We start from the raw sequence: 22,624 nt of genomic DNA, 5'->3' as shown, positions 1-22,624 counted from the left end.
GGGGGCCAAATAATCCTATATTCAATGATTGCAGCTGATGAGTTGAATGAGATGATAGGACCGCCAGTAGAATTTGATTTTTATCTGCAAATTCAATGAATCTCATGTTTACATGAGATGAATGCTCATCTAGAATAAGAAGATGTCTTTCCCAGTCAGCTTTCTGCTTTGTAAAGAGGTTGAATATCTGTTCCAGCCTGATGAGCTCATATTCACCATTGCTCCAGCTGTTGCTGCTGACTGTGAAATAAGTCATATTCTTCTTGTCAAGATCCTCCATCCAAGTATTCAGCATATTGTGAGAATCACTCTTATATATGAGAGTGGGTGGGAGTGCTGTTCCATCAGCACAAATTGCAGCTAGTAGAGAGATGAATTCACAGCTATCATCTTGAACTGCTGTCATTTGCTTCGGCTTGAGCAAATGAAGTGATGCAATACACTTAGTAGCTTGACCAATTCCAATTAGAAAGTCTTTTTCATCAAAATTGTAGATGTTTCCAGGCTCAATATCATGTTTTTCAATCTTCTCAGTCAACTATATAGATGAGCAGTCAATTTGTTAGCAAAGATCTATAGCCAACACAACACAATAAAACAGTCAAAATACCAGCTTAAAATAGTGTTCAAAGTGGGAAGAATTATCTGCAACCTTGTGCTTATAATCTATATTGTGGATATATAGAGATTTGATCTGTTTTGAATGCTGTTTTGTGAAGTGCTTCACCCAGTTGACTCCAACTGGCTCTTTTGTAATCTCTGAAATGAGATTCTGAATGATTTGGGGTGTAGGAGCAAATCTGTGAGCTGCCAGCTTCTCTATATGAAGAAGCAGCTGCTCTTCCTGCGGATTTGAGATCTTCTTCTTATGGTGTGAGGCAGCTTCATTTTGCAATAGTTGGGTTCCAATATACCACTGGCGCAGTGTTTCCTTGTTGATTCTGAATTTCCTAGCAGTTGCAACATATTTTTGACCTTTTGCAACTTCAAATCTGCAATTGCAAACTGAATTGAATCCTCCTTGGCCATTGTGAAGCGTTGCGAAATGGGGGGGTTGAAGCTAGTTTTGGTGAAAATCTCGGCTCGTTTAGTGGTCGGTCATGTTAATCTGTTTCCCGGTGGAGACAAAACAATGAAATTGCATGGCTTTTGTTGTATATCAACACCAGCTGTCAGCATCTGCATGCAGCGGACGGCACTGGAGTGCCGTTCCTTGACCCTCTTTGCTGTGTTAATTACTGACTAGACAAAAACAATGAAATTGCATGGCTTTTGTTGTAACTATATCAACACCTGCTGTCAGCTTCTCCCTGTTTGGCTGTGTTAATCACTTACTCCACCCTTCGCAGGGTCGAGGACCATCATGCAATGTAAGAGTGAGCTTGATAACAGATAACAGCGGATTTTGGGCTACAGACTGCAGGCCTCCCTTTTGCCAAAGGGCATGGTTCCAAGCAGATCCACTGCACCCCTCGCTGTGGACGAGAAAAGTTCAGCCTCAGTCGGCATCGGGGTTTAAGGTATGAATCCATCTACCTACTGGGAATGGTTCCCAGGTTTGTGTCCAGGATGGTTTGAAGCGTGTTTCTCACTTGTGGATTTGCTTTTTTTTTTTTTTTTTTTTTTTTTTTCTCTTTCTTTCTTGCTGTTTGTCACAGCCAAAACACGAAAACCAGCATGGCGGCATCGGAGGTTGGAGAACCAACTGGATGCGAGGAAATTCAACTCCCGCAAGCGACCGACATCTATCTCGCACCCCAGGATTCCTCCTGGCTCCGGCGGACCCGAGGACAAGTTGATGTTTTATTTTCCTGCCTTGGATGTGTAAAATACCGATTCTTCTCCTCGCTGAAGCCTGTGACTGTTGATAAGCGCAGAGAATCTTCGGGACCAACATCTGACGGTTGTGCTGGAGATTTGCTGGGCTTAAGATTGGAGTCGGAGGGTTGTGCACCTGATCTTGAAATCAATCCCAAATATCCTTTGTATCATATCCTTGCATCACTGGCTCATATTGATCTCTTAAATCCTTTTCCTTAGCTCCGTTCTGCTTTTTCCCGCGAAATAATCTCATCGGGACCCCACATGCCATTGTTATATTTCGTCAATTTCCCCCTTTGTGGCTCAGGGAGTTTGATCTTTTTATCTGCTTTCTGAGTTTCTTCCCATTTACACCACTCAGGCACCTGAGAGCTAAGCTTGACTCGTTTTATATTTTATTTTATTTCCCCCCCTGAGAATGTTTCGTGGTTATTCTAGAAGTCCTTGAGCCTCCCCATTGTTTTATAATATAGCGTCAATAGTGGAAGGGCCTCCCTGTTAGCATCAGCCTCCCTGCTCACACAACAAAAGGCTATATCGTTTTTAAAAAGATAACCATGAAGCCTGTGAATTCTCTCTCTTCACGAGACCCGAAACCAACCACAGGTGCCAATAATGCATCTGCTTCTACTTCCATTTCAGCCCTAAGCAAACCCGGTTCAACTATCGAGCCGGAGAATAGAGAGGAACCTTTGCAGGATCCAACGTCTACTTCACAGACATCACCAGTTCGACCCGAGAAAACAGCCCTCGAAACTCCGGATTCGCAAGCGGAGAAAACGGACAAACCAGAGGGAACTGGAAATGATGGGATAGTCTACCTCCGAGGCTATCCGCTCTTTATTGTCGTTGTTGGCTTGTGCCTTTCTTCTCTTCTCGTTGCACTGGTAAGCGTGAACACTCTTTATTTAAACTCCTTGTTATATGTAGCTACAGTATATGCAGTGGAACACAAAATATTAATTTACCTGAAATTTCCATTTCCACAATCTGTGCAGGACAACACCATTATTGCTACCGCTATTCCCAAGATCACAGACCATTTTAGAGCTCTCGACGATGTCGGGTGGTATGGAAGTGCTTACTTGCTAACAACGTGCGCTTTTCAATTGATTTTCGGAAAACTCTACACTTTCTACCCGGTTAAATTGGTTTTCTTGGCTGCAATTATTATTTTCGAGATCGGATCAACTATCTGCGGCGCTGCCCCAAACTCTGAGGCCTTGATTGTGGGTCGTGCCATTGCTGGACTTGGATCGGCAGGAATTTTCAGTGGTGCTATAGTTATCATCACTTATTCCATCCGATTGGAACAACGGCCTCTGTGTATGCTCTTCTCCTGTTTCTCTCTCGAATAGTTCAGCCTTGGTATTTTGTTGTTTCCATCATGATCTTTCTAACCCGTCGATTTAGACAATGGCCTACTAGGTTCCATGTATGGTATTGCGTCAGTTGCTGGACCATTGATGGGTGGTGCTTTCACCGATCGTGTCTCTTGGCGATGGTGTTTCTACATCAATCTCCCAATTGGTGCCATTACTGTTTTAGCTGTTGCTATATTTCTCGCTCCACCCAAGCAGACCTTGAAGAAACCAGAATCCTGGAAAGAGCAGATAATGCAGCTGGACCCCTGGGGAACAACAGCATTCATGCCCGGTGTCGTCTGCCTCCTCCTCGCACTCCAATGGGGAGGTACCAAATATCCCTGGAACAGCGGCCGTATAATTGCCCTCTTCGTCCTCTTCGGCGTTCTAATGGCGATATTTGTCGTCATCCAGGTATGGGCCGAAGATAATGCAACGATTCCACCACGCATCCTACGTCAACGAACCATGCCCTTTGCAACCTTCTTCGCCTTTACGGTAGGCTCCTCCTTTTTCATCTTGGTCTACTATGTTCCCATCTGGTTCCAGGCGATCAAAGGCGTCTCTGCAACAAAGTCCGGCGTCATGACTATCCCGATAGTCCTCTCTATGGTTGTTTTTTCAATCATATGTGGTGCTTTCATATCTGCTATAGGATACTATGCCCCGTTCTTCTACTTATCGGCGATCATCGCCTCTGTCGGTGCCGGCCTCCTCACAACCTTTACTCCGACAACCGGCCACCAGAAATGGATCGGCTATCAAGTCATCTATGGCGCTGGGATTGGTCTCGCTTTCCAACTACCCATTCTTGTACCGCAAGTGGTCCTGAGCCTGGAAGATGTCGCCATTGGAATCGTCGTTGTGCTCTTTTGCCAACTACTTGGTGGCGCGATCTTCGTCTCAATCGCCCAGAATATTTTTACCAATAAACTTTTTAACGGTATATCCCGCGCTGCACCCACTGTGAGCCCATCCACCGTTTTGCGGGAAGGCGCTACGTCGCTGCAGAAAGTCATTCCTCAGGAATTTCTCGAAGCCGTGCGTGTTGTTTATAATAATGCGCTGACGGATACGTGGACTGCCTCGGTTGCGATGTCGGCGATAGGCCTTCTTGGGGCGTTTGGTATTGAATGGAAGAGCGTAAAGGCGAAGAAACTCGATTCTGTGGCGGCTGCTGCTTAGAAATGTCCTGTGCTCTTCATTGAATAATTTCATTAGTTGTTGTTACTACTAAATTTTGAAATCCCTCCTTGGCATTCGCACCCGCCGTCACATTCCCTTGCTATCTTATATATAGCCATTTCGTTTTTGTTCCCTTATTGAGTAAACTCATTATTTTACTAATTCCTTGTGCCAGCCAACCCTGTACTATGTATCCAATTTTGGCTGCTGGCCACCCTCTCCTCTTCAATCCCTAGCATGTTATACGGTTGTTTGTTCAAGTTGAACCATCCGCTATTACCTTGGTACCCGAGACGGTAACAAAAAAACTGTCAGGAGATGTGGAAGATCTCCTGCACGAATATTCCATTTCCTATTCTTGTGGGATAGAGAAGTTGGTCTAGATAGAGTTTTTCTATGTCTTCCCTCTGGAATGGCAGATGCTTCATTGGAAGCTGCTGCTAAAAAAAAAAATGGAGTTCTTGATAGTATAATAAGGCATTGTTTTAATAATATTCAAGACTCAAGACAACGCAGGTATTATTACAGTAAAGGAACTTAAAGCAATTGGTCCTAATTAAGTATCAGATATATCTCTTAAAGTTAAAGGATTTAAATGAAGCAAACCATCCATATAATCATCTATATAAGTATTTAATTTAGAGTTTTATGTTAGATTAACTTCGTAACGATGGATGCGGAGTTATGTCCTCCTCTTGGTCGAACCAAGCGCTGCAAGAAAAACATATGTACAGCTAGTCTTACTCTATTTCGTCGAAAGGTGAAAACAAGTTGAAAAAAGCAAACAATAAATTAATTCATATACGGAGTAATGTGTCATAAATAGTGATATTGGAAATGGTAGCTACGTCTCAGACCGTATATACGCATGTCTGTATCTATCCCAACCAAAGAGATTTCATGTTACACCGCAGCATTGAATTTCTCATTCATCTTCTCATCCACAGGAATATGATCATTCATTTCATCTTTCTCATCATCCCCCTTGCTCTGATCGCCCATACCCCCGTCACTATTATCCCAAGATGTGGCATCAACCCCATTCCCTTCCATCATACAGCCTGTCTCAAATATACCATAATGCCCTGCAAATTCTTCCAGCATGCTCTCAAACGATCCTCCTTCAAATTCCTCGAGGTTTGCGATGTCCAAATTGTCCAATATGGCCTTGGATTCAGGCTCCAGTTCCAATTCCGTCGAATTCTGCAATGGGGTCGTTTGCTCCGTGGAGAATTCACTAAAATTTTCCGAATTGCTGTGACCGGGAGGGGATGTGACATCCCCATCAGCATTCGTGTTCATTGCTTCATCCTCATACTCATTCAAATACCTATTCACACTTTCGTTTTCATTCCCACTCTCTGACTCTGAAACGCTGCTCCCCTCTCTCACTAATGGGTGCTTCGCAATAGAATCCAAAATCATTAAGCTAGGCGGACACGGCTTTGGCGAGGACATGGGGCCGTAACGGTCCCTCTCAACGCTGGCACGGTAATAATAGTCTGACGACAAAACTTCGCCTTGTGTCCATGGCTTGCAAGTGTACAACTGTTGCATACCCATGACTCCCATGATCTTTTCCAACGAGTTGGTGAGAGCGTCCGCCGCCGGATAGATTTCCCGGAGACGCAGGAGGGTCTGCAGACATTGCTGCAGTCTGTTCAAACTGTTTGCTTTTATCCCAGGGCTCGGTGATGCTAAGTCCATGACGTGGGTTGCGACGGCGGAAAGAAGTGGTGTGGTACCATTTGATGGAAGGTATCGGGTTAGATTTAGATGGTGAAGGTCTTGAGCTATGGAAGTAATTTCTGCTGCGGTTTGTCGAACTTTTTCGAGAGACCCTTGCTGTAATTCGCAAGACAGCAGTGTGTTTGGGAGGCCTCGTATGATCTGTGGGAGATGCAATGTACTGCGTGTAGCTAGATAGAGTAATTTGAGCATTCCACGGTGAAGGTGGAGTACTTCCTCTCCTTCAGATAATTCGCAACCAAATCGTGGAGAGTATCTTGTTTCTTCAGGTATGTCGGCAAACCATTCGTCCAGAACCTCATCATGGTGTTTTATTTGGGAGATATCCACTGACTCTCTCTTCGGAACGAGTACCATTTTCCCGCCTCTTGTCTTGTGACGGAGGATGCGATACTGTACGGAGAGTACCTGCTGCAGATGGCAACATAGCTTTATCTTTTCGATGAACATAAGAACTAGTTTTCTTTGATAATCCGGGCTGCTTAGGATTTCGCTGCCGCCAATCATCTGCTGGAGATGGGCCGGAAATGATCGAAATTCAAAATCACCGGTGCTGACCATCTCCACGTCATGCTCATCCGCTCTGATTCTGGTAGGACGCCTCGTCCCAAGCGCAATCGTCTTGTCTCGACTGTATAAGGTCCACCAGATACGTCTCCAAACACGCCTTGTCTTGGTGTCCATTCCTGACGTAGTTATATCAAGATGTAACCCGTTGAGCCTCGATAAGGCTAGACTGATACCTGTCCAGTGCCAGCTATCTTTTTGGTCATGGGGAGTTTCAAACCAATAACTCATAAGCAATAAAACTTGAATGACAACGATTTGGTCATCTTCATAGTCGAGGTCATAGAGAGCCTGGCGTAAACTTATTAGCTTTAAGCCTTACAGCACAATAATTGACAACAACGACCGAACTTACCCTTACTCTCTGAAAGAAAGCCTTCCGCGCTTCTCTTCTAGATTGATATCCTGCCATGCGCAGGTGTTTCATGTCAACGAAAGCTGTTCCGGCAAACATCACTGCCTGGAAAAGCAGCAAACTTATCTGCTTTCTTCCATTGTTCTCATAGATGGTTTGAAGAAAGTCTTCGAGGTCAAGAAAGGGCATGTAGACATGGACATAATTGATAAAGTTTTTAAGTAACTCGTTTCGTAGCGCGAAATGAGGTATTCTAAACGCTCCTTTTGTTTGAAGGTATTTCAAATCGTCCGGCTCAAGTTGCGTAGGATAATGTTTGATGTATCGGGGAAGCTCAATTTCCATGTGTTTATTGACAGGATCGGGGATAGGGCCAAAGAGCTGGCGCATGATGGAGAACATGTTTGACAATACCATGTCATGCGCAAGGATTGGATCGGGTGTAGATTGCTGTTGAAATTCACACACATTGGTATCAAACTCTTGAGCTTAACATACAGTCAGCCATCGAAATACTGTCTCTGCAGTTTTTGAAGCTGATTCCTCGAATGTGGAAATAGAGGGTCTGCGTACCATGACTTTGCTCAACACTCCCACACTCCGGTATTTTGATGAGTTCCTCGCTTGGCATCGTATTCCCTGCATTCCAACCCTTGCCATCCGCATCTCTCTGCAGCTGGCCAGTAAGGAGCGTTGTGCCATCCGCCGTGCGAGCGAATTTTGTCCGCTTGCTCTCTGCAATGGCGCATTCTCCTCCATCCAAGCGGCAATTCGTGCAAGGGATGTTTTTTATGAGCACATCACAACGAACTTTCCGAGCACGACAGCTGCGGCATGCTGCTGAAGCTCTCTTTTGAGCTGGCTTTTTAGTGTTAAGATGACCATTGTCATCAGCCTTTCTTTTCCTTTGCAGATGTGCATTCGGCGCAGTAGTTATTGTCTCCATAGCAGCCTGGGATATGATCGAAATGAAATGAGCTGACGGAAATGGTTGATGTTTTCTGTTTCCTCCCATAACACAAGGGACTGGGGAAGCACAGAGCTCTTCGACTAAAGGGATTGATGGCGGGGGGTTTTTTTAGCCTGCTTTTTAACCCCGTAATTCGCTCTCATGGCGTGCTGCGCCTTGACTCCGTGGATCCTCACAATGATTGGCCTGACACGGGAAGAAGGTCAAATTCACCCGGCTGGCTTAGCCTGGCTGGTTGGTTGGTAATCCCCTAGTGGCGATAAATGTCAGGATTTATGACCGAGATCCGAGCACGCAGTAAATTTGGTGTGCGACCAAGCAGGGCCATGAGTTCTCGCTACTTGTAGTTGGCGCGATTCCATCAAAAGGATGGGAAGATTAAAGTCCGAAGATTGATTTGTCCAATGATAGCCTGTAGTTACTAACTTCGTGCTACTCAATTCGAAGGTGAGAGGGCTGTGGGGAAGAAAATGTGTCAAAACTCCAGATTTCAACAGCTGTATTATCATTCCCGCACACACGAGTACCACAGGGAGAAAAGGAGTATTATGATCCTTTTTTTTGAGAAGGCCTGGAGCAAAATAAGTTTTTTTCTTCCAGAGTTGAGAGTGTAAATCGAACAAGCCTCCTCCCCTGTGATTTTCCCGCCAAGATATGTGGGGCTGGTGTCTCGACGAAAGCCCTGCAAACAGCTGAACGGCCAGTTTTCATAAAAGTCTCAGAGCGGCCAATGGCTGATTCCTGTTGTTCCGGAAGGCAAATCCACCAAGTGCAGGAAAAGTCCTAAGGGCAAAACTTATCCTGTGTTGCTAGATAAAAGAGCTTTCCTGCGGCGGTGTGAACTTTGAAAATATATGTCACTTGCCCAGCGAAAGTAGTCTTGGATGATAGAAAATTGGTTTGCTCAACGGTTCAAATTGCCATTGCGGTAGAAATGGTAATAGAGCACCATCCGTATTTACCAATCATAGAGTCCGCATTTGAAGCACGGCGATAGATTCTGAGGAGTGGGCCGCCTTACCGGCTCAAGTGAAATGATGATGCGAACGAGGCAAAACTCGCCGAAAATTTCGATTTGCTTTTGTGACTCGGGATATTTTAGTCCGTTCACGAGGTCGTTTTGCTGGAAATTGAAACATGCGAACGAATGAATTCTCCACTATTGTTCCATATATGCCGAAGAAAGCACTCTTCCTAGACATCTGAGATATGACCGCGTGTCCCGACCACAAGAACCCTGGGAAGGTTTCAAAGGATTACTGGAACCCACCCACATGCCAATTTTTCCGGAGTTAGTCGTTTAGCCTCTTTTCCCCAGTTCCGAAGCGGGCTCTTGTCACCGGTCAAAAATCCAATCATTTTCGCCGACCTGCATAAGCAGCGCTATCCTGAGCTTCTTCATTAGAGTTTGTGTGTTCATTTGTAATGGTAATTAAATAGTTAACTAACTAATAAAAAGGTAATATTGCCCTTAGAGGCGGGAGTGCACCTCGACAAACGTATGCCTGCTTGCTCTGAAGGAAGGAGAAAAGTCAAGAAAAGTGATGAGCATCATTGAGATGACGATCGATGACTTCATTTACGTTAATGTAGTGTAGCAGAGTCCGGGTTTCAACGGATCTCAATACTGTCAACACCCAGGACGGACAACCAAGCGTTCTGCCTTGAGTTCCACTTGCGTAACCCCATATAAGGAAACTCAAGGTTTGCTTCTGCCTGGTCCCCTTCCTAGCATCGCCCTAACGCTGTCTCTACCCGGGGAGAATTCCTGACCTGGAGGCCGGGAGGACAATGTGGGTTGTATATGTGCGTCAATAACAGTGCCATTAATTGCCTTAACTCGTACGCCGTATGTTTCCACCCAAGAGCTTTCTTTGAAAATTTCTGTAGTGTTCCCTGTGGACCACGATCTGCCATGCATAGATTTATATGTCGCCTCGCCAAACTGCGTTGCATCGCATTGCGATGAGCCGGTTGTGAGAGTGTACGGGGAGTAATAGTCAAGGTCAGTCTGATATGTAAATTTTAAACCGCGAGATAAAGAAGCTTGGATTTCTAAACCACTAGTGGTGGACCAATATATTGAGTGGACTTCCAGTGGATAAGAGCTGGCTGTTTCACTGACAGTGATGTTGCTTCCGTAGGCTGAATCAAGTGATTTTGATGTAGAATCTGTCCTCTGCTTACTTAATTGAGCCCTGCCTCGCTTGGAAAACGACCCGGAGTTTGAAAATGCGAGGTTTTGAGTCCAAGATGAGGAAGGTGAGATGACGGATAATGACCTATATACTTGGACTGTGTACGAAAGAGTTTCATTGGCACCCGTCCGGGGATTCTGCGTCCACTCATGCGTGATATTAGATTTCATCTGCGTCGAAACAACGGGAATAGAGTTGTCCTGTGGAGATATCATACTTCGCTTCGTTGCAGATTCTTCGTCGAGATAGATGAAAATCTTCCCGGTCACCACCCAATAGGACCCAACTTGTGGTGACACCTCTGCTTCACCGTCCTTGACGTCCCCTAGACCAACAACATTAATCCTGAAGGAATGCGGTTGACCATCTGCTAATACAGGTAAAAATGGAGTAATATCAATCTCTGGCTCTCGCAAATCAAAAGCATCAATCCCGACAATAGGTCTCCAGAAACCGGGAGCAATCCCTCCCGTGAAAATAATTGGGAAGGGCCATACAACTCCCGCTAATTGACCGTCGATGAGCAGTTGAACTTCGCGAAAAGGGGAATATCCATATAAAGGTCCAGTTGTTTGATTAAAAGTATAAGTGTCTGACGAGAGGACGTTCGTGTACCAAAATTCCTCAGTAGATTGACCACAGGCGGATATGGATACAACTGCCCGGTAGGCATCGTCAGGTATACTGTGTATGACACTCGCATTGCTATCTGGAAGGTTGAACGCGCTCGGTAAGCCTACCTCTGAGCGCTGTGCGGAAATAGGAAGAATAACATCTGCCGTTCTGATGTCACGATTTCTTAACGAATACGCTGCTGTCAGTGATACGTTAAAGGGACCTGTGTAAGTTTCATCGATTAGGTTCCCGAGATCGAAGATAAGTTTTTGAGGTTCCATCCACAGAGCCTTGTAAAGGGACACGTCCTTGAGATATGTCCAAACAATCCCATTTGGCGTAGGCTCAGCGGTTGACGTGCGGAAAACCTCAGTATCACCGAGAAACATAAGTGCTAATCTATCAAACTGGCGACCTTTGGATGTGACCGTCAGGTTCATAATCACAGTGTCAAAATCGCACTTAGGAGGCACATAGTTTCCTTTGTAGATATATATCAATGAACTGGCACTGGACGTTTCCATTCTCGGTCTAGATTATTTGAAAAAAAATTAAATAAATAAATAAATAAAAAAAAAAAAAAAAAAAAAAAAAAAAAAACTTACCAACAAAAGGATGTCCATAGCTAAACCCAAACTCATGTTTCATCAATAAAAGTTCCCTATTGCATCCCTCTGATGGGTCATTGTTCGGTGGACCACCGGGGAGTGGTTTGTATATCTGAAATACTTGGAGCTGTGTCCTATTGGTCTGAGAACTCCATTTCCCCGGTATCACTGAGTGGGGGAGGACGATAAATCTATAGAAAAGTACAAGGAATACCGCGAAAATGCAGACTGTGCCCTTGGAATGTCGGGGTCCATTCTTTCGAACCGATGTTATGAGGCTCACGCTTTCAGAGTTGTGATGCGTTGTGCCCTTCTCACTCGGGAAGGGCAGTGAATTGATATCCATTGCAAAGGGCTTTATTGATGGATATTGATCTGCCCTGTATGGAGTGACCTGTTGATCTTTCCTTTTATTTCTCGCTTACACTAGCGTCACCCACACCTCTGTATAAATTAGACCTAGTTGCTACGTATTCTCTTAGTATTGAAGCAGAAATGTAGACATACCGATACTATGTTCGATATAACCTAGTTATTATCAAAGTTGGTTTAATTTGAAAACCGAGATCTTGTGCTTGTCAGAACAACCTCAATCATCGTAGACAATAAACCATTTTTAGTACTTTCAAGTTTACTTGAAGTACATAAGTACGGCATATCGGAGAACAATTTGATGAAAGCTTCAACGCTGGAAAACTTGGAATTGACCCGGATTATATACATGGTTAAGTCACCTGATAACGAGTTAATCATACCCAACGGCTTCTGCCCAGGTGCCTAACCCTAATAGGAGATTTGTTGGCTGCTATTTGTCATTTTGACTAATCCTTGAGGGGTTGTCAAGCGCAACATCTCAAATAATGCTGATATATATCGGGAAAATAGTATGAGCATCCGTTGAAATCTCATTAACATCGTCGATTATGTCGAGTACCACACGTAGACTAAATCTAAGACCATCCACACGGCAACAAGCCCACCCCTCATCAATACCCAGTACTGCCCCATCTATCAGCATTTCCAACGCCCCAATCCCCCAAAGTCCTAAAAATTTAATAGAGAAAATCACCCGAGGCTCAAACCTCCCCAACCTCTCACCCACGGATCTAAAACTCCTTCGCAAAAAACAAGACCGCCTATCTCTCGATGCGCCAAGTACCCGCGCATCATTACCAGACGCGCATCTCCAAAATGCGCTCGCAGCCAGCCTGATATTTGCACAGCATGAAGCAGGAAGCGCAGTTTGTATAGACCCGGCAGGCTGGGTGATTACCTGTGCCCATTGTTTCGGCGACACGTATGAAGACTACAGTACTTCTTCCAAAACACGCTGGCTGCTTTTTTACGACGGGCAGGCTGTTCTGGCCGAGTGCCGCGTTTGGGACGCGAAGCGGGACCTTGCTCTTCTGAAGATCGTCGCTGCGGAGTCTGATGCTGCAGGCGCATATGTGGATGGGAGTGCTGCAATGGGAGCTTCGTTCCCGTTTGTCACGCTTTGTCCTGGTAAATCCACAGTAAAAACTCCGATCATATGCATCGGTCAGCCCGGAAGCGAGGATCTGGAGTCCGCAACTGCCCGTAAAACCGAATATAATCTTATAGAAGTATCCCGGGGTGCGTTGCGTGGTACAACACCTGGTGTAGATCTGTGTGATAATTCAGAAATTGGAACATTAAAGCATGATGCCTGGACTTATTGGGGTCATTCGGGCGCTCCGCTTTTGCGGGTGGTGGATGGAGGGTTGGTTGGATTGCATTCTTCATGGGACGGGGAGACAGGTATGAGGCATGGGGTTCCATTGGTTGCGATTGAGTCATTTCTGCGAGGATGCTGTGAGGTTATGGGAGGGGGTTCGCTTGGACAACAGACATTGGCAAAACAGCGCAAATTGCGAGGAGCAAAAGAATCAAAAAAGAATGAGATTCGAGGGCTAAGGAAAAGAATCAGAGGCCCTGATGACAAGGAGGCTATGGCCTAGAAAGAACATTTATCAACTGCACTGCATACACTTGGTATGTGCTTTGTTTGAGTTCATAATATACATTATTGGGGAACCAAAAATATTTACTTGTCAAGCATGCACAGAAGACCTCATCTGTTTGCTGGTAATGCTGATGTTCCAAGATTGTTGTGAGAAATGGTATCTCCATTCCTCCATCTTTCAAGCTGGGATTCTTGAGACCTCGTCACTCCTATTATTCTTAGAAGTTAAAATTTGGGATGTGTTTCCCATCTTTGATCTGGAAGATCGAAGGTCTCCATCACATTAATAGGCGCCAAGCACCCAAAATGAGGGCAGCGGTACCCGTGCAGACACCCCTGTACAAACAAAATTTTCATAATTAGTAAGGAACCGTGAGAAAGCAGGATCAAACAAATGCGGGTTGGGTGATAATACATTAGCCATTGCAAAGTCGAAAACTTCACGGCTTCAACTCTCTCCCTTAGCCCAGCAACTTCCTGCTCAATTCTGGTTTCTGTCTCCTTGATTCTCATCTCCTGCCCGTTTGCCTCTTCTCGAATCCGGCCCTTTTCCAGGTTCAAATCTAGTCTCACGGACGCCTGTGTACGCCCTATTTCGTCGCGGAGGCGGGAGTTTAGCTTCTGGATATCGCCCGCAATTCGATCGTGGGATGCGCGGGTTAGTTGAGCTTCAGTTGAGTCGGAATTTAAGAGTTCGGAACGAAGTTTAGCAAAGTCAACCTTTTGAGTATATGTCAAACGTTCGGAATCTGTTTTGAAAACGAGTAGAAAGGTTAGAATCATGGGCTGTTACAGGGGCATAGAGGTCGGTAGTTGTAGAACGGGAAAAGGGGGGGAAACCGTACCCTCTCTTAGAACCATAGTTCGCTTCAAATTTTGAATCGACTCTTCTATCACATCATTCAGAACTTTCATTAAAGCTACTGCCTGCTCCTCGCTAAACCCTTCGCGCTTGAGTCGCTGGACAATCTTGAGTGTATCGAAATGGTGATCTCTCTGGTTGGCTGGAGTGTTGTGAAAGGCGCGGCGGGCGGGCTTGAATATTGCGACGCATACGCCATCATGCCTAATTGGAGAGGAGGAGGTGTCATGGAGAGTGGTGGTTGAGGGGAGTGGCTTGGTCGCGGACGTAAAGTAGGATCTCGAGAGTAACGATGGGGGGCTGTATAGGGGATATGCCAGAGAGGTGGGTAGGGATCGGTTGGAAACTGCTTGTGGTGGCTGTTTTGAAGCATATAGATGCAGAGACAGTCCAGCAGTGGGTCTGGCTGTCACCAAGAGCGAATTGGTGATGGAAGATGACGCATTCCAGGTTATGGGTTGGGCAGGGAAGCGAGGGAGATTGATAACCTGCTTCGAGTTCGCCATGGAGGTCCGGGTAGATGATAGAATGGAGTCGGATAGGGTTGTACGTATTAGCTACGGCCACTACCAAGAGCCGTATTCATGATAAAAGAGGCCGGAGTCGTGGTAACAACCAAAATGGAGATCCCAGAACAGCGAAGATGTTGAAAGTTTGTCGATTTGTTGAATATCGGAGCCTGTGAAAGCCGAGATTTCGGGATATCATGTGATAAGCGCGTAGGTGAACCTGCCGCCCAATGCATGATTCCGCGTACCGTGTATCCTTCCAATACGAGATCTACCATCCCCACCAACCTTATCTGCTGAGAAGCGCCAAATTATGAGGACAAGTGTTTTTAATAGGTCAATGGTATCTGGATATGATACCCAGCCCATAGTTATACTCTTCACCAGCCTTGATATCAATTTGGATAAGAATTCCCCCATTGAGGATTGTTAAACTTCGATAAATGCTATTCTGAACGCTCCTGATTGGTGATCGAGGAAAAACTGAGCGCTTGTTTTAGCAGTTCATTAGGATGTTGAAGTGGGAGGGTATTCAAGACAATTATTGCCTGTTATATTAACGATCCCGTCTATACGGAACATCTCTCCATCGTTATTGAAATGTCAGCTTTTGTGGTATCCGCTAGCGCTTCAAGATGCAAAAAGTCCCAGCCACAATTACCAGGGCATAGATAATGCTTCCCATCTCAACAAACACCACATCAAAAAAGTTTGAAAGAAAATCCGAATGCCATTCACTAAATCATCACCAATACGTTGTAGCAGAAATCCGGCGTCTGCGTGGGACTGTTCCTTCGCTGCTTGGAACCCTTTCTCCCTGCCCTCAACCCGTATCAATTCACAGATTGAATAGTTCCTTCAATTGTCTCATTGTATCATCCGGACCTGTAACCTCATGGCCAATCGTCCGGGAATCCTCGTAAATTTCATGATCGTTTCCTCCTTTGAAGCATTTGTCACCGAAAAAATGGATGGTGGTGTAATCGACACCGCTAATATTTTTCTCCGCCTCAACGTGTTGTAGACAGTAAGTTTTATCCCAACCGGTAGGGAAGACGTCGAAGGAGATTTGCCCGCCAATGGAGAAGCTGTGTGGAAGCACGTGTTAACGAAGTAAGTCAATGGGATTCAAATGGAGTCCCTTAAAGTCTCGTAATGAAGGAGTCGTGTGCGATGAGTTAAAGTGAGAACTTACGTGAGGCCATAGTCGGCGAATTCTTTCCTCAGAGCCTCAACGAGGTTCTTCCGGATGTTGTGTACCTTATCAAACCTATTTCGGTGGATTAATATCTCAGGAACACCACGTGAAGCCAGCATCTGGGTCACAGCAAAGGAGACAACATACTCCTCAAATTCGTTCCTCTCTTCCACGCTTGCGCTTCTCCCCACAGGACTAATATTGACCATTCCATTTCTGTATTCCACAAAGGTCCCTCTCTTCCTCGGAAGCTTCACGCTAGAAATGTACCGCAAGCAATAATCAATGAGGTTCTGGTACTTCTCTTCGCCTAGCCACTTGATGAAGCTGTTGGATGACATGGGATTCCCAAGTCGATACGCTGTAAGGCCATTTTCCGCGAAGCAGAAGTCGAAGAGCGTAGTAACATCAGTTGTTTGGGTGCCTAACTGTTCTTGTTGTTTGGCTAGATTGGATCCGCCGACCTAGAGAATTTTCGTGCGTTTAGGATATTGGGTCACTAATGCGGAAAGTAATTGCTTCCGGATAACCCAAGAACATGGGGATGAGGCGTAACTCACGAATCCAATGGCGCATTTATGCCTTAATTGCGAGAGCAGCTGCAGCATCTCGGGGGCGACAGTCTACACAAAACAAGTAGTGTAAGCATTCGTTTCCAAAATGCAAAGGTTTCTGTTTCATGGAAACCGAACAACTGGAGCCAAAAAGAGAAAATGAAAAAAAAAAAAAAAAAAAAAAAAAAAAAAAAAAAAAAAGGAGAACAATAAGGGAAGAATATGCCACGCACTCCTCTGGCTGGTGTTAGAGTCTTATCGACATCAAACAGGCAGATGGTGCCTTTGAGCGGCCTGGCCTCGAGCGGTGGGTAAACTCCTGCTGCTTCGGCCATTGTGCTATATAGACCCTCCTCTTTTCCTTCAGATAGTTCGGATAATCAGTTAATATGGGGATAGTTTCAAACAGAGAATCATGGCAGGTAAGAAATTATTGTTATGGTCGACTATGTTGGAGATGAGTTGGACAACTTAATAAATCGCGGTGAAGCGCTGACACATTTCGGTGGAGAGACCAAGGCGGCCGCTGGTTGGATGGCCCCAATTTAACCCCTTATTTAACTAATACTCCGTACACTTGGTACAACTTGATGAATCTTACTCTTGTTGAGATTGCTCTCTGTGGCATAGAAATTAAGCTCTTTGTTTCCTAATAAATTCCCTCATTCGAACTTCCAAGAATAACTTTACAGTAACTATTGGTGATCAATATGCCCTCAGGTTTCCACCTTGCCTTCACTCCCTAAATACTTAGGTATACTCGTAGATAGTTACCCATAAATAAGGCTATTTCGGTGCTCCTTCAACCACAAGTCTTCCCACGCTTTACGCAAAAAACACTTATTAAATACTTCTAAAATAAATGAGCAATATATAATCATGAAGGGTCCGCCATGCTGCCATGGCTGCCTTTTTATGCTTTGTGAAATGATGTGCAAAGAATTCGGGGCGATCATAATGTCCGTTATATATTTCGAAAATTCGCCAAGGGTGGGTGCAGATTTTTGGATCTCATCAAATCAGCAGCTGCCAGCTATTAATATTCCCCTCTATCAAAGTGTTGAGAATTCAAGCATAGGCCAATGGGGATGTGGGTCTCTGGACCTCTGGTTACTTTACAGCAAGCCATAGAAGAACGGAGATAGCCTGATCCTCCTGCCAGGATCATTAGCATGAACCATCTGCCGGATAGATTTTAACTTGATATAGTCCCAAAATGAAGCTCCACCTCATACAGAAGAACGTCGAAATTCTTTCTTCCTTCTGAAAATGAAATCCCTCAAATAACTGACTTTCAAAATGGATGGCGACCGTGAACCTTTGGGCAATGAGCACGAAGATGCCGATCTAGATCCTACAACCAATCCTTATCCTCAGGATGAGGCACAACCCCACTTTGACTCACAGAGTCTGCGAGTTCTTGAGGTCGCGAGCGAAGGAAACGAAGACGAGCTGCGGCTCCTGCTTGACAAAGGCGTTGATCTGAGAGCCAAAGACGACAATGGACGTACAGCTCTTCACCTAGCGGTGATTAATGATTATGAGCTGCTGGTAGAACTCCTGCTCAAAGCCGGCTCTAACACCGAAACTGCAGACTACAACGGAAGCAAACCGCTACATATAGCCGCTGAGTTAGGGAATCTAACATTGGTCAAGCTTTTACTACGATTCAATGCCGATGTGGAGTCTTTTAATGAGGAAACGGAATATACGGCATTTTATCAAGCACTTCTTAATGGGCACGCGGATGTTGCGAAGGTACTTCTCGAAAACAGAGCGGATATCGACACATTGACTCCATATAGATCTACTCCATTGTTCAACGCTGTTATCCATGGCCATTTGGATATCGTGGAGTTCTTGCTCGAGAATGGTGCTAATAAGTATCTACGAGATGACAATGGCCAAACGGTGGAGGACTTGGCGATCGAAGGTTCCCCCATGATGGAATTGCTTCGATCGGACCGCGTACTGCAAGGTCCGTCAGTTGAAAATCGGAAGGCCAAACCGCAGATTCAATACACGGCGCCAGTCCTTCCGGATGATCAGATCGATAAATTAAGTTGTTGTCGGGGATTTGAAGGCACCGTTATTGATTTCTTTGTTGAAGGAACTGAGCAGCGAATTGAGAAGACAATGTCAGTGTACGACATGCTCTATGGAAAAGGAGCAGAAGCTATAATGAATTCTGCAAAGGAGAAGAGGATGGATAGGCAACGCAGTTTTAGGTGGTATCACCTGCCCGCAAATAATGTGAGTTAGTCCCCCCAAATGAGTGCAACAAGGCTGTGACCTAACTTCATTTTAGATGGAATGGGTGGAGGTATGAATTTCGTCCTCATAATACCCCAAAATAAAATGAAAATTAAACAAATGAAATGAGGCACTAATATCCAATAGATTCTAGTAAGCCGACATTTCGGTGAACGAGATCCAGAGGCTGTAATATTGAGCGAAGAGTCAAAATCGAAACTCGCATTAACCAATTCCATCGGTCAGCAATATCGGGCTACCGCAACTCACTCCTCTTACATGAGGCCCCTTTGTCGAACTGTCAAAGTACATCATTTCCGCCCATAAAACGTCTCTCTCGTTGCTAATGTGTGGACAACAGTCTCTGGGCTCCTCTTTAGGCAATGACAAAGCAGAACAAATCATGTTATTTGTAAGTCGGATGATTGATACGGTATTTCAATTCATAGGTTAACCGTTTTGCATATTCCGTTTCTCCATTTTGAAACCCATAACGGTTATAAACGAATGGCCGATTTTCTTAAAGACGAAAAAGAACGAGCTCTGCATGGTAGTCAGCTTCAGCTGATAAAAGCACCATCTCACGCCCCCAAGAAAAGATATAAGCCACGGGTGACCCGCTCTCCACGACGAAAAGATGAAACTAAGCCGGTCGATTCCGAATCGGTTGATTCCGTTTCCAGCGAATCCAACTCCATGTCAGGGGATGTCGAAGAGTCCTCGCGCTTTCGACATATTCTACACGGAGGCGGGGCTCTCCTGTCTTCTTTCCGTAACTTCGGTGATAAAGTTCGGCAAAGATCAAGTCAAGTTGCGAAGATGTTACGATTGTCACCAGGCCATCAGGAAGACCTAGAGCAAGGAAGAGCTACTACAAGCATCCAGGATGAGAAAAAGGACACCGACGATGGCGCAAATAAGCCAACTCAAACAAGCCAGGAGGAGAAAAAGGAGCCTCAAACTATCGCTGTCGACAAAAGTGGCGAACCTAGCGGAAGGATACTGCCGAAAGAGGTACCAAAACCTGGATTCAAATTAAAGGAGAATAAGACGGAGAATCCACCACTTACAAACGTCGGCGTAGTTGGAAGGGATACTGAACACTCGGTTAACACAGAAATTTTACAGCCTCCACTCATTGATATCCCAAGAATGAACACTGGGAGCTCTCTAGATACGGAAAACGTACATATTCCAACGATCAGCGTAAGAAGAGACACCGGAAATTCCGTAAACTCGGAAAACTTGCTTTCATCACACCCCACTGTTAGAAGGAGGAACACAGATAACTCCTTAGCAGAAAGCACAAACTCGATGGCTCAGAAATCACAGGATATCCCGACACATAAAGTCCATTGGGGAAAAGCAAAAGACACCTTAGATACACCGACCGCTACAAACTCCAGCGCAAACCATGGCAGAATTCCTCGGAGGGCTGATGGTCAGAGAATCGAACAAATCCGAATGGCCTCTAGAATTAACACAAGTGACACAAATCGAGGAAATATGGTCGATATAATCGAAGAAGGTTCCACAGCAGCCGAACCTCGTGGAGGGGCAGCAAATACGACCGTGAAACAGGATACAAAACCTGAGCCCGCAAAACGGCGGATACCCTTCGACGAGCATCTCGTGAAAGGATACTTATTACCCTCGAACCCTACAGACTCCCCTCTCCAACTCAGAAGAACTCTTGACCAATACTTCTACACCCATCTCTCAACCACTGCCGCGAGGGACAGTAGTCAAGTTGTCTTCCGATACACGGAGAGGAATTCACCAGAGCCTAAAATCTTTATGGTAGATCAATTGTGGCTCTGGATACTCAATGATGGTAATGTATTGCCAATTGGAATCGATCCTTGTGGGGATATACTGATTGGATCCCAGACACTGTTATTAGCTGCTTTCCCCAACGATGGGACGTCTGGTCTGCTCAACAACCACCTATAATTGAAGAAGAAACTGTCCCTCCAGTTGACCTTAAAGGTCCTGAACCTCCTCCCCCGGCTCCGGTCGCCTCCCACGAACCTTTCAGCCACGGTAAATGGAAGGATAAAAGCAAAAATGAATCGGGTCGTGTGCTGGGATGGATGGCAGGTAAAAAGGCAAAAGCGGGGAATATCCGGAAGGATTCTCAAATTAGAACACAAAAATGGAGGGAATCCTTAGTTATCGAGGAACCGTGGTATCGATATGCGGGTAGCGGCAGCAGTCGGTCTTCCACTATCGAAAGAAGACGTTTAGCATTACTCAAACGAGACCCTTTGAACGTCCACCAGATGATACTTAGTCATATCGGACTCAAGACGCGAGATCCACTTACGTCAGCGCACGACTTAGCGCATTTGATCACGGAATTTTGTATAGGTTTATTTGATCAATATCGAGTTCCAGATGAGTATCAGTTTTTTGACTTTTTCGAACGTTCCATTGGTGCTGTGGTCAGTTTCTTGCTCATCTTTAACAAACGCGGGGCGGTACTGACTGTATAAAACAGATTGATAAAGAAACCCAATGTTTTGAGGCATTTGCAACTAGACTCGCCAAAACAAGCTCTGGTTCAATTGCTAGCTCAGAAGTTTTCTCCATCAGTAATGAAACAAAACTGTTAGTTGAAGTCAAGGATATCATCGACGAACTTGGAATTTTGCACATGATCTTAAGTGATCAAGCAAAACCTGCAGAAGACTTTTCCAAGCTTTTTGCGGAACACAAGAAAATCAAAAATGGAAGTATCAATGATGAAAACTCCTCGTCAATTCGATATCCAGTGCTTGAGAACCATTTATACCGAGTGGAGAAGATGCAGAAACTCGCGAATCAGACATACAAAGCAGTAAGTGAATAGAAGCCCGCAAAATTCGTCCCCATGCTAACATTTCGCAGCTCTATAACCTTCTTGACTTGAAACAAAAACAAAACAACGTCTCGGAGGCCCTCTCCGCACGTAAACAGGCAGAAACTGCTTCAGATCAAGCTAAAGCAACCACTGAGCTTACCGAAAGGGGACTGGAGAATGCTAACCTCGCCCGCAAGCAAGCAGATGAAAGCATACGTCAAGGAAGGACTGTGCTGGTTTTCACAGTGGTGACTATTATATTTGTGAGATCCCTGTTCGTTTCTCTGGATGTATCTGGAAATTGATATGCCTTAAATATAGCTTCCATTATCGTTTATGGCTGCGTTCTTTGCTATTAATCTCGATGCGTTTCCATGGAACACAGGAGGCAAGCTGCCAATGGATTACGTGTTAAGATATATGTGTAAGCAACGACATTCATTTTATATTCGCCCCTGGATCTAACATTTTTAATAGTTAGCATCTCCGGAGCGATATCTATTCCCTTCATTCTTATTGCGTTGAACCAAGATCGGATTGCGAGGTTTTTGAAGGCTTATGGCAAACCAACTGCGACGGGCGTTTCTATTATTGTCCTGATGGTGATTCTTCTTTCTGTGATTTGGACAAGAGGTACTGCTCCGGGAATGAAAGTTGCTGTAACTGTCTTTATCGTTCTGCTGGCTCTCATTTGCTTTGCAGTTCGCGGTATATACCGGCTATTTAACAAAAAGGCGTTTGGAACAACTAGGGACAGCTATTCACCATCCTCGTGGTAAATCATGAATTTAATTTACGTACGAACTTTGCCTGTCCCTTAATTGCTAAAGCACCTCATAGACTGACTCAGCTGGCTCAAAATCGTTCGAACTGAAAACACCACGAGAGCACCCAAAGTTTCCGTAGAATTTTCTATGCCCAAATCAAGGGATATGAAAAATAAATAAAGGAAAGGAAGAAAGGAAGGCAGGAAACTAGAACGAAGCAAGG

General features: G+C 45.0%; 8 protein-coding genes across 8 annotated transcripts; 4 read left to right on the top strand and 4 right to left on the bottom strand.

Annotated features, from left to right (window-relative positions):
• Positions 1-1,677: 1,677 nt before the first annotated feature.
• PAAG_00895 (hypothetical protein) lies at positions 1,678-2,040 on the top strand (the record flags this gene model as incomplete). The annotated part of the gene is made up of 1 exon (XM_002796990.1): positions 1,678-2,040. The coding sequence occupies one exon, from the start codon at positions 1,678-1,680 to the stop codon at positions 2,038-2,040; it is 363 nt and encodes a 120-aa protein (XP_002797036.1).
• A 338-nt stretch (positions 2,041-2,378) lies between these two features.
• Positions 2,379-4,370, top strand: PAAG_00894 (major facilitator superfamily transporter; the record flags this gene model as incomplete). The annotated part of the gene is made up of 3 exons (XM_002796989.1): positions 2,379-2,708; positions 2,820-3,147; positions 3,235-4,370. 3 exons carry the CDS (start codon positions 2,379-2,381, stop codon positions 4,368-4,370), a joined length of 1,794 nt encoding a protein of 597 aa, XP_002797035.1.
• A 903-nt stretch (positions 4,371-5,273) lies between these two features.
• PAAG_00893 (hypothetical protein) lies at positions 5,274-7,987 on the bottom strand (the record flags this gene model as incomplete). The annotated part of the gene is made up of 3 exons (XM_002796988.2): positions 5,274-6,977; positions 7,042-7,529; positions 7,615-7,987. 3 exons carry the CDS (start codon positions 7,985-7,987, stop codon positions 5,274-5,276), a joined length of 2,565 nt encoding a protein of 854 aa, XP_002797034.2.
• Positions 7,988-9,710: 1,723 nt separating this feature from the next.
• On the bottom strand, positions 9,711-11,778 carry PAAG_00892 (peptide-N4-(N-acetyl-beta-glucosaminyl)asparagine amidase A; the record flags this gene model as incomplete). Its single annotated transcript, XM_015844173.1, has 2 exons — positions 9,711-11,305; positions 11,430-11,778. 2 exons carry the CDS (start codon positions 11,776-11,778, stop codon positions 9,711-9,713), a joined length of 1,944 nt encoding a protein of 647 aa, XP_015700954.1.
• Positions 11,779-12,355: 577 nt separating this feature from the next.
• Positions 12,356-13,411, top strand: PAAG_00891 (AT hook motif family protein; the record flags this gene model as incomplete). The annotated part of the gene is made up of 1 exon (XM_002796986.1): positions 12,356-13,411. One exon carries the CDS (start codon positions 12,356-12,358, stop codon positions 13,409-13,411), a length of 1,056 nt encoding a protein of 351 aa, XP_002797032.1.
• Positions 13,412-13,694: 283 nt separating this feature from the next.
• On the bottom strand, positions 13,695-14,784 carry PAAG_00890 (hypothetical protein; the record flags this gene model as incomplete). The annotated part of the gene is made up of 3 exons (XM_002796985.2): positions 13,695-13,752; positions 13,832-14,165; positions 14,262-14,784. 3 exons carry the CDS (start codon positions 14,782-14,784, stop codon positions 13,695-13,697), a joined length of 915 nt encoding a protein of 304 aa, XP_002797031.1.
• An 841-nt stretch (positions 14,785-15,625) lies between these two features.
• Positions 15,626-16,874, bottom strand: PAAG_00889 (phosphomannomutase; the record flags this gene model as incomplete). The annotated part of the gene is made up of 5 exons (XM_002796984.2): positions 15,626-15,875; positions 15,983-16,057; positions 16,133-16,449; positions 16,546-16,608; positions 16,773-16,874. The coding sequence occupies 5 exons, from the start codon at positions 16,872-16,874 to the stop codon at positions 15,626-15,628; spliced, it is 807 nt and encodes a 268-aa protein (XP_002797030.1).
• A 964-nt stretch (positions 16,875-17,838) lies between these two features.
• PAAG_00888 (26S proteasome non-ATPase regulatory subunit 10) lies at positions 17,839-22,413 on the top strand (the record flags this gene model as incomplete). Its single annotated transcript, XM_015844172.1, has 10 exons — positions 17,839-18,792; positions 18,848-18,862; positions 18,940-19,098; positions 19,154-19,197; positions 19,242-20,626; positions 20,683-21,236; positions 21,293-21,631; positions 21,682-21,897; positions 21,956-22,058; positions 22,112-22,413. 10 exons carry the CDS (start codon positions 17,839-17,841, stop codon positions 22,411-22,413), a joined length of 4,071 nt encoding a protein of 1,356 aa, XP_015700953.1.
• Between the last annotated feature and the right edge of the window lie 211 nt (positions 22,414-22,624).

The sequence above is a fragment of the Paracoccidioides lutzii genome, assembly GCF_000150705.2.
Source record: "Paracoccidioides lutzii Pb01 unplaced genomic scaffold supercont2.2, whole genome shotgun sequence".
Lineage (NCBI taxonomy): Eukaryota > Fungi > Ascomycota > Eurotiomycetes > Onygenales > Ajellomycetaceae > Paracoccidioides > Paracoccidioides lutzii.
Note: the sequence above shows the minus strand (reverse complement) of the source record. Positions and strands in the feature narration are given on the sequence as shown.